Source organism: Centrocercus urophasianus, unplaced genomic scaffold, assembly GCF_019232065.1.
Source record: "Centrocercus urophasianus isolate 14NV4802_14NV808 unplaced genomic scaffold, USGS_Curo_1.0 seq_14, whole genome shotgun sequence".
Taxonomy (NCBI): domain Eukaryota; kingdom Metazoa; phylum Chordata; class Aves; order Galliformes; family Phasianidae; genus Centrocercus; species Centrocercus urophasianus.
The window spans coordinates 15,408,461-15,418,627 of NW_024884586.1; the positions used below are offsets into that span (position 1 = coordinate 15,408,461).

At 42.4% G+C, this 10,167-nt stretch overlaps 1 protein-coding gene across 6 annotated transcripts in view; it reads left to right on the forward strand.

Annotated features, from left to right (window-relative positions):
* TSPAN18 (tetraspanin 18) overlaps positions 1-10,167 on the forward strand; it is a 104,334-nt gene that overhangs the window by 81,499 nt on the left and 12,668 nt on the right. For 5 of the 6 annotated variants that reach the window (XM_042814377.1, XM_042814380.1, XM_042814379.1 and 2 more), the window contains 3 exons: positions 2,876-2,967; positions 3,738-3,932; positions 8,911-8,985. In XM_042814377.1, the coding sequence (XP_042670311.1) occupies positions 2,905-2,967; positions 3,738-3,932; positions 8,911-8,985 (333 nt within the window). In that variant the 5' untranslated portion in view covers positions 2,876-2,904. The remainder of the gene's footprint in view (positions 1-2,875; positions 2,968-3,737; positions 3,933-8,910; positions 8,986-10,167) is intronic. The other variant, XM_042814381.1, reaches the window with a different exon arrangement.

A 10,167-nucleotide genomic window follows, 5' to 3' on the forward strand; every position in this document is an offset into this window, starting at 1 on the left:
ACAGGGTGCATCGTGCTGCTCTGTGCAGGTGTCCCCAGGCTGTAGGTATTGAGGCAGTCACTTAAGGTTGTATTTATTTGTTGCTCTGCTGTGTGAAGCCTGGTAATTTTTGAAATTACAAATCTGAGCCCAGCAACAGCACTGGTAAAAATTTATGACTCAAACAAGGGAGCCCTCACTAGTCAAAGCCAAGTGTGTATTTGTTTCTAATGCTCCCATATGACTGTGACTGCATGACCACACCAGCACTGGCAGTCATGTTCTCAAGACCTGATTGCTGAACATGTTTAGTCTCCTTTCCTAGTTCATACCTAGAAAACATTTTAACATACCCAGTGTGGAGAGGAGCAATGCAAGAAATGGTAGCTTGTCTTTGAAAAGACACATGAATCAGAGCTGTTCCAAGGGAGCTCATCTTACAGAGGAACCAGACCCAGACATGGATAGTGAATCAAGGCAGGAATGTGATTTATCAACCCTGCAAAGTGGCAGGACAGGGTAAGACTCAGGAGTTGCTGCTATCTAGTGTGGTGTCTCTGCAGTGAGATGAGTGTGCGTGACACAAAGTAACACAATACAGCTGAATTAGTTTCCTATTTATCTTTTTTTTTTTTTCCGCTTTTTCTGTCTATGATATAGATTAAGTGTGAGCACTCAAGGCAGCAGGACTTAGAAGTTTCTCTGATAATTTTCAGGCTGTGGCTGCTAGAGTGAGATTTAGCTCTCCTTGTTTCACTGGAGCATAACCTTTGTGTGATGATGGGGACATTTGGGTGTCACTAATTCTGGAGCTCTTGAAGTATCCGTATCTTCTCTTCTTTCTGGAATATTGGCAGATGTGGCTTTAAACCCTCAGGAAGATGTGGGCATCTATTCCAGGCCCAAGTAAGAGCTCTGTGCCCCACTTCATCTCCTGCATTCACAGCTAGGCCATGAGTCTGTCTGGGTAGAAGAGTTAGATGTAGGAGGTATAAGGAAACAAATGTTGAAGAGGAAAATATTGCCTTGGTTCTCAGGTTCCAATTCCAATTGGTGTTCTTCCAGAAATAAGGTGGATTGTAGAACTGGCTTTTTGGATGTACTGAGGATTCCTCTCACAAAGGGGCTCCCTGAACAGCCCCAGGCCAGCAAAGGCACACTGTAGTGCTGCCCAGGAAAGCTCAGGTGCTGTGGAGGAGCAGTTATACATGTGCTTCATAGTCTACAGCGGCTTCTGAATTGCTCTCTATCTGTTTTGCCACTGGGAAGGAACTGCGTTGATTTTTAAACCAATCTGAATCTGACTGTTTACCTCAGCATCCTCTTGCTGGGAGACTTGAGGTTTTCTCACCCCTCTGGTTAAAGAAGAGCAGTTTCCATAGCCATAGAGGGAAGGACAGCACTCCAAAGTTTCTGTGGCTTAACAATAACAGCAAAGGAGAGAGAGCAGTGAGGTGCTGGAACAGCTGCCCAGAGAGGCTGTGGATGCCCCGTCCCTGGAGGTGTTTAAAGCCAGGTTGGATGGGTCCCTGGGCAACCTGGTCTAGTATTAAATGGGGAGGTTGGTGGCCCTGCCTGTGGCAGGGGGGTTGGAGATTCATGATCCTTGAGGTCCCTTCCAACCCTGCCCATTCTGTGATTCTGTGAGTGAAGGAAATAGTTTTATTTCTGTTCTGGTGAAAATCTTGTGTAATTTCTGTTTGTTTTTTTTTTTCTTTCAATTGGATTGTAGAGTGCTTCATTAGCAGCATATAATCAGATGTGGGTACATGTTTGCTTTGGGAATGACATTCTCTGTAGTGTAAGGGGAGGAGATGGGCTAAGAAGCACATGAGCTTTGGGCGGGCTTCTCCAGAGAGCTTAGCAAAATTATGCTTCTGTTTGCATATGTGTGCTTCCCTCTGTACAAGGTGCAGTGACTTCATTAACTTCTGTTTCAGTGAAAATTTTACTATTTTATGTATTCGTTTGTACTTGTAGGGTGATGGGAGGTGAAATTACTTTTTGGAAGATGCAGCCACTTCATTAAACAGCAAATTTTTGGGGACAGGAACTTTCTTCCAATGCAACTTCACCTGGTCAAACTTAGTAGCTTCTCTTCCAATACAAATACTGTCCTAAGCCCTTTATGGTCTGAATTAGACCATATCGAGATTCAAAATGGACATTTTTTTTCCTGTGATTAAAAGCTTGCCAGCTTTGATCCACAGGCTCTGCCTGAAAAGACTTGTGCAGGATGCAGTTTGAATAACAGGACTTCAGCAGCCCACTAACATGTCACATTGCATGACAAGCAGGTGGTGTACCCCAGTGTGTGGAACTGAGCTGAGGATGGCCTCCTCAAGCCCTCTTTCTTTCACACACCACAGTCATTCTCAATGTCTGAGCGTTTTCCTGAAAATATTCTCCTCGTTCACGTGGCTTCATTCCGTAAGGGAGGCTTGTATGGAACCAACTGTCCAAGATGCATGTTTGACTAGCCGATGGGCACAGCTTCTGGCTCCTGTGTCAGTACAGCTTTCTTCCTTGATTTGAAATATCCAGGTGTGTTCAGTGTTTCTTCAACTTGACAGACCTTAGGGACTAGAAAAAAATAAAATAAAATTAGCCATCATTTGCAGACATTTTTTTTTCCCCCAGCATTTCACCCTGCAAGCAACGCCAAAGCTTTCTTTCAACCTTTCTATTTGCATTCCCCTCTACACCTGGAAGAATGCAAAGGGAATTAGCAGTGATCATTATCTCTTATTAGCCTGAGCTTTGGTACTCTGTTCAGGTAAAAAATGAGCCCTTCTGTATAATGAACTCCACAGGGTCTGGAGGGAATAGACATGGAAATAGGGCTGTGTCATTCAAATAAAATTGAGTGTGCTAAAATTGTTTTGGTGTTTTGCAGGAAGAGTTGGATCAAGCGGCCTGAAGACCATGGAGGGAGACTGTCTGAGCTGCATGAAGTACCTGATGTTTCTTTTCAATTTTTTTATATTTGTAAGTATTTGGAATATCTTGATTCTTTCTTTTTCCAGCAGCCAACAGAATAGGCTGTAATTCAGTGAAGTTACCACAAAAGATCCCTCAGCTTTGCACTAGCAATCACCAAGGATATTAATTTATGGCATCTGAAGGTGTTAAGACATTGAGTAAGGCAGCCCAGTGGCCACTGCTGTCTGCATTAAGGTTGTCCTTGATGAGAAAGACAAGTAGGAAAGCTGTAACTTATATTCATGGTCTGTCCTTGGATGGCAGAAGAAATTGTTTTCTAGTCCTGGGTGCCCTGCTGAGGTTTTTGCTGGCAAACAGAGATTTTTCTACCACATTCCTGGTGACCCATGTTGCTCCTGTCTTTGAAGGGAGGGGTAGGAGCACCCAGCCATCCTGCCCCAGCTGGGGCAAGGTGCCACTGTGGTGGAGAGCGTTCCCCTGTGCCTCTTCACTGGGCCATCCCCTGCAGGTATGGCAGAGACTCAAGACTCAGTCTTTCAAGCATTGGGCAGAGAATCAAAAGTTGGTAGAGCGAAGTGTTAAGAAAGAAAAGATGCTTTTGCTGCTGATGTTTCATTGAGTGAGCAAGAAACGCTGAGAGCAGCATAACAGCATGTCAGCAGTCACCTGCTCAGCAGAGAATGTTTGCCACAGAAACAGATTTTCCAAAACACCTTTGATTAAAAGATACTGATGAAACCAGCATTCCTGCAGCAGCTGTTAATGTTGACCTGTCTCCTCCTTTCCCCCTCTTTCCTCTCATTGTGCTGTGACAGCTGGGAGGAGCATGCCTGCTAGGAGTTGGGATCTGGGTCATCGTGGATCCAACAGGTTTTCGAGAGATCGTGGCTGCCAACCCTCTGCTCTTCACAGGAGCATACATCATGCTGGCTATGGGAGCAATGCTCTTTCTGCTGGGTTTCCTTGGCTGCTGCGGTGCCATCCGTGAGAACAAATGTCTCCTACTTTTTGTAAGTGTCCTTTATTAGCCTTTTGGTGCTCCCCAAGAATGGGGTGACTCTTAATCTAGATAAGTGATACTGCAATTAGTGCATGAATGGGTGTCTATTTTTGCAGCCATTGTTCCCTTAGATATTAAGTACACTTAGAACACTTTTACACACAGCTGGAAGTACAGAGAATTTGCTTCCTTCCTGAACCAGGCTTGAGTCTTGTGTCTGAATCTGGGGTTGTGTTATGACTTTGCCAAGCTTTGTCTCAAAAACATATAGAAAGTGATCAAAACCTGGATACTTTTTATATTAAAACCATTAGCTCCACCTGTAGATTCATTTCTTACTGGTTCACAACAGAGCAGAGAGAACATATAGAGTGAAGCATCTATGTAATGAGGCCCCACAGCAAAAATGCCCAGCTCTGAACTTGGATGATGTCGTTGTATTTCAGCTCTCAATAGGTAGTTGATCCTTCATGCAGCCTGGTCTGCTTCTGAAATGAACAAGTTTGTTCTTTTCAGGCAATTTTCCACCCAAGGAGTTAAATTTCATTCCTTCTAGTCATTAGATAACACTTAAAATCAGTTTTTCTGACCCCTGCCCTAAGTTCTGATACTGCAGGGTTTCCAGCCATTATCTATTTGCAGAAAACATTATCAGTTATGTGTTAAAACACAAAGCTCAGTGGTTTTGTCAAATGTGGTCTTTTGTTTCTTGCTCAGGATCTGCAAGTTTGTTTTTATTTATTTTTGTGTAAATGTTGATCTTACACTATTCTGTTATGATTCTGTCTTGCACAGCTGCTTCACAGTAAAAAAGAGGCTTGTATCTTAGCAGAACAGGAAAGTCCACTTTCTTAAAAACAAAGCTATTTTTTTTCCTAGAGTTCAGCCTGGCTCCACTGAAATGAATTCTCTGTAGCACTTGGCTTGCCCACCCCTAGACTTTATAACCAGCATGTGAGAGCCCCTCTCTGGAAGCCTTTGTGGATAGGATTGCTGGTGAATCATCTGAGAAGTAAATCAGAAAACTCAATGTATCACCTGTCAAGTCAGGGAAACCTGCCAAAAGGAGCCTCACAAAATGTGAAGAATCAGGTCCAGTGAGCCTGAGTTTACTCAGAGCCTAACATAATCAGATTAAGAAACTAAAAGTTACATTTGATGAAAAGTATTGGTTACAAGTGAATGTGAGAGAGAGATTTTGAGTTTGGACCACATAAGCAGCATACAGATAGAGGACACAGCTGGAAGAGGGGACTTCTGTGCTGTACTTTCCTGACATAGCATCACTGAGGTCAATAGTTATTTGAATATTCCTCCCAGTGTTTTATTTTTGCTCCAGTGCATTCAAATTTGTGGCTGTTATTTCTAACTCATAGAAATTGTTCTGAGCCCTGCTGCTTTATTTATTTAGTTTTGTTATTATTTTATTATATACTTGGAATCTGAGACTTCAATGGGCGTGAGATAATACCTGGAACTAGCAGGAACTCTGAAAGTAATCACTGGATGAGGAATTAGCATTCCAGCTTCTGACGTCCAAGTCAGCTCTCAACCTGTCGTCCGGTGTCCCACAGCGGCAAAGCACTTGCACAGTGATCTGGGCTGATGCCAAGTGAGAAGAGATATTTTACTAATTTCTGTTTTCTGGGAGGCCAGACCAGCTGACATTAAAATACACAAAAGATCTGTGCAACCAGAAGTCTAATGGGAGTGTTTTAGACATAGAAAGGGCAAACCATTCATGAGCGAATGCCAGTGAGACTGGGAGCTCGCTTGCAGAACTGTGAACGTTTGGCTTTAGAGGTGGTACTTAGGGAGAAGTTGCCTGATCAAATCAAGTCTTCTTGCAAAGCTGTTAAAGAATTCATGAGCCAGGGCTGCTTGAGTGAGATTTCACAGTGATGCATAATATATATGTGAAACTTTTGGTTCAAATATAAATAAAGGATAGAAGGGACAAGACAGATGCACACATACATGTTCTCTAGGTTCTGACTTCTGTATTTACAGTGTCTTTTATTTTACATTAAGCTGCTTGTCTTTTGGAAAGAAAGAGCAACAACCCACACTCACTACCACCACCAACAAAAAATCCTTGTGAAACCCAGCATGCTGCATTAAGCACAAGGCTGTGAAATGTTTCTAGATTTTCCAGCATTTGGATGTGGCTCACAAAATACAACAAAGGTGGGCCTGAAAATTCAGGATTGGCTTTATTCTGGGTTGTCCTAAAGACCCTATGGCTGTAAAAGAACACTATAGAAATCAGAATCCAGAGTGCTACTGAGTGTACAAAACAAAATGTGTGCAAATGTTTTTATTTTGCCACAGGAGACTGAATTCAGGTTTGCAAAAGAAGTCTGTGTTAGCTTGATTTGGCTTAGCTGTGAGGGTAGATGTCCTTTTTTGCACTCTTGTAATACAGATACCTCAGCCTCTACAGCTTTCCAACATGAAAACACAGGTCCTTTGCGTTTAAAGGCAATGACTGCTCATTCTGCAACAACTGAAGCTGGAACACAGCAGAACTGGTGTGTTGTAGGAAAGAAATGTGAAACATTGACTTGTGGAAGCTTGTGACAATTGTGGAGCTGTCACCAAGACAGGATTTTTATCCACAACAGGAGACCCCATTTCTAAGGATGATGTTCAGACCCTCACATTGGATGAGTAGGGTGCCTTTACACAAGTGCCCAGTCTCAGGCATGGGCTTGTGTGTGAAGCTGCTCTGTCCCATACACTGCGTTGACCAGTTGGCTGTCCAGAGTGCTCGTATTTCAGTAATTGCTTAATTTAATTCTGTGAGGCAAGACATAATAAGCAGATGCTGTGTTGCCTTAAAATGCAGAATGAGAGCAAGTTCTAAAACACGGATGATCCATCTCTTTTTTTCTCATCACCTCCAATGTCTGCTTCTGTGTTTTCTACAGTAACTATTTTTCAAATCTGTAATGCACAATGTAAGTGTGTATCAGTTTGGGAATGATAATGAACCTTATCAGAGGTAATCTGGAGATGGCTGCTTATACTTCTGCACAGATCTGTGCTGGAGCTCGTATGAACTGTATCTTCCAGCAATCAGTAAATGAAATGCAATTAGCAAGGTGATGAGATTAATCACTTGATCACCACCTTAGACCTCTTAGTGGCTATGCTGAGATCCCTTGATGGATGATAATGTGGATTTGCAAAGTATGGTTCATCCTCATCACTTGCTCCTTGCCCTCCTGTGGTGAAATTAAAAACAAAATAGTCTCTGAGCAGGAAAAATAGAAGCTGCATGTAAAAGTCTAGCAGTAAGAATAAATTATAGAATTAACTAGTTCAACTAGTTAACTAGTGAAGCAACAGCATTCTGTTAGCAGCCCTCCCTGTGACTTGCCTTGTTTGTCATTTGAGCCTGGGATGCTTTTCTTTTGTTTCCATTGCAGAGACAGAAAGACAAATGGGACAGGTTAGTGCGTGCACTTTTCTGGTGGGGAAAAATCACTTACAGCTCTGGTAATTGACACCAAAAGAACACTTTCTCATTCCAATTTGGTAGTAGGAATTTTCTCTCCATTACCAAAGTACACAGTGCATGGCATTCCATACGTTGTTTATAAATCATTGCTTGGGGACCTTAAATAGCAATTCTGGCCCCATCTGCCATCCTTCTGTTTCAGAAAGACCCTCAATAGCCTTTTTATGCAGAAAAAAAATCAAGATCTCTCTTGTGTTTATTTCTGCTGGTTGTTTCAATCACTTGTACCGTGTGTTTGTTACCTTCCATATGAAGCAGTGTTACTGGGTTCCCTATTCACATGGTACCAAAACCCAAAGTCATTTCCAAACTGCCACTCAGACTGCTAAAATCATGTTAGCCTGTGGTCTAAATCTTGGAATCCTTACGTTTCTCAATTGATAATGTCTTTGTATGACCATAGCATCATAAAAACGCCCATTTTGAGGAACTGTAAGTCTGAACTAACTTAGTGCTTTGTTTCCAGAAGTGAAAATTAGAAATGCTGTTTCAGGAGAACGTGTGAGCCTTACCACTTTCTGCTCTGTTCCCCTCAGTGTTCCTCTGCATCAACAATTGCTGTTTGAAGGATGCTAGAGAACACATCCCTGCCTGTTTCTTGTAGTGTTTGTTGTGGACTGAAGTGAGGCATCAGTGTAACTTAGGATCAGTCCTAAAGACAGACTGAAACGTGAGCTCTCTCTTTTCTTCTCCTGGGAGATTTGTTCCCTTCAACACTGTTTTCTTCTCCAAACTGTACTTCAAGTTGTGGATCAGCTTTCTGTGCTGCCTTTGGGGGCCCCCACATTTGGCTGTGGCTTTTCTCAGTGTGGTTTCTCAGGGGTACCATATCAGCATGCAGTTATATTGTTTCATAGCAGCTGAGTAACTAAGGTACCCCATGCAACCCCATTGTGTGAGAGGGGATACTTTTAACCAAGGCTAATTTTGCCTTGAGATAAACTCTAAAAAGATTCCATTTTTTGTCCCAGGTATTTCAGTGTATGTCCCACTACCTTTTTCCAAACACAAAATGAGCCGTGGTTATATTACAGTGAAGCTGTTTATGATTGTGATGAGCAAAGATGTACATATATATGTGTATGCATGGTATGGGTTACCTACATCATTTCCCCTCGCTGTGTCAGGACAGTTCAGTCCTATATGAGCATCTACACAATCGTATAACATCTTCCATCAAACTAGGCTTTACTGTTTTAACTTGGTGCCGATTCATCAGGGGACACTAGTGGCCGCTTTACACATTAGAACATGGCAGAACATGCTGTGAGCTCCCATGTCCTGTGGCAGGGTCAGAGGATGGACTGCCCCAGGTTATTGTCATAGGTTTTTTTTTTTCGTTTTTTTTTCCATCTCTGTGGTAAAACTTGTAAAAGCTTGTGTTCCTACTGCCTATTGTACTCTCGTAATGAAATCTCTCTCTGTTTCTCTCCCCTCCCCTCCCCCCCCATTTTCTTTCTTCTAGTTCTTCATGTTTATTTTGTTAATCTTCCTGGCGGAGCTTTCAGCTGCAATTCTGGCTTTTATCTTCAGAGAAAATGTAAGTATCCTATGGTGGGCAGGCTCTGAGCCCTAGTGGGATTGTACCCAGCTGGAGGATGGCATTAGTGCCTGATTCATTTTACTGTAACTGTTTCAAATACCAACAAACCTGCTTCCTTACTACTTACAGTCTGCAGAACTGCCAGCAATACTAGTTAGGCTGCTGTGTGCAAGGTGGATGCTTTATGTACAAGGGATATATATGTTGTGGGACTACTTAAATCCTGAAGACTTTAGTCTTCTCAATTCTTTCACAGCCAAACCAGCTGCACATTCCATCAGGGGAAAGTTTTGCAATAATGCCACACTAAGGTTAAAAGCAACTATTTTCTTTTTGCAATATAGCATGTGTTTAGTATTAATATTAATAGTGAAACCTCCTGTTTCCCCAGCAGAACCAATGCTTCCTCTGTCTGCAGTGCAAAAACTCTCTTGGGCATTGTCTAATATTTCTTCTTGAATTTTCATGTTCTGATAGTTGCCAGATTCCTTTCAATTCTGCCTGCAAGATATGCCTCCCCTCCTGCTCTGACTGAATCTCCCCTGGCTCTTCTGGAGTCCATTCAGAGTTCTTTTTCATGTAGCCTTGCTCACAGATTTCGAGTCCTTCTCTGCACAGCTTCATATGATGTAGCCTTTTTCTACACTGCTGCTGAGCATGTTATTAAGTGCCCATCATCCCTCTCCTATGTTAGCAGTAAGCTTGGTCTCATGTTTCTCAGACATGCAAGAGTTTGTGGCTTTTGACCAAAAACAGGACAACACGCACACAAAGAGGAGCTGGGCTGAACAAGGCTCATCCTTCTCAAGGAGCTCACTTCTGAAATGTGACTCTGAGTGATGGCTGTGAAAAGACGTCAGTTAGTAACAGTGGTCACTGGTGACTGTTAGTTTTTATTTTGTTTGTTTGGTGCCTGCCACTAGTTAGGGAGCTTTTAGCACCTTACCCATGCTGATCATCACAGAAATGTAACGTGAGCAAAGGAGGACTTTGTAAAACAGTGATAACAGTGATAACATTTTCTTGAGCCAAGATACACTTCTAGTTTTTTCATATAAAGAGATTTTGATAAGCAAAGAATTAAGAATTATGAAGCTCACAATGAAGTGGTGTGCTGTTGTGTGGTGAGATTGTCTGGGAAAAGGTGGCAGGAGGAATTTTTCCCTTCTTCTTCCCCCC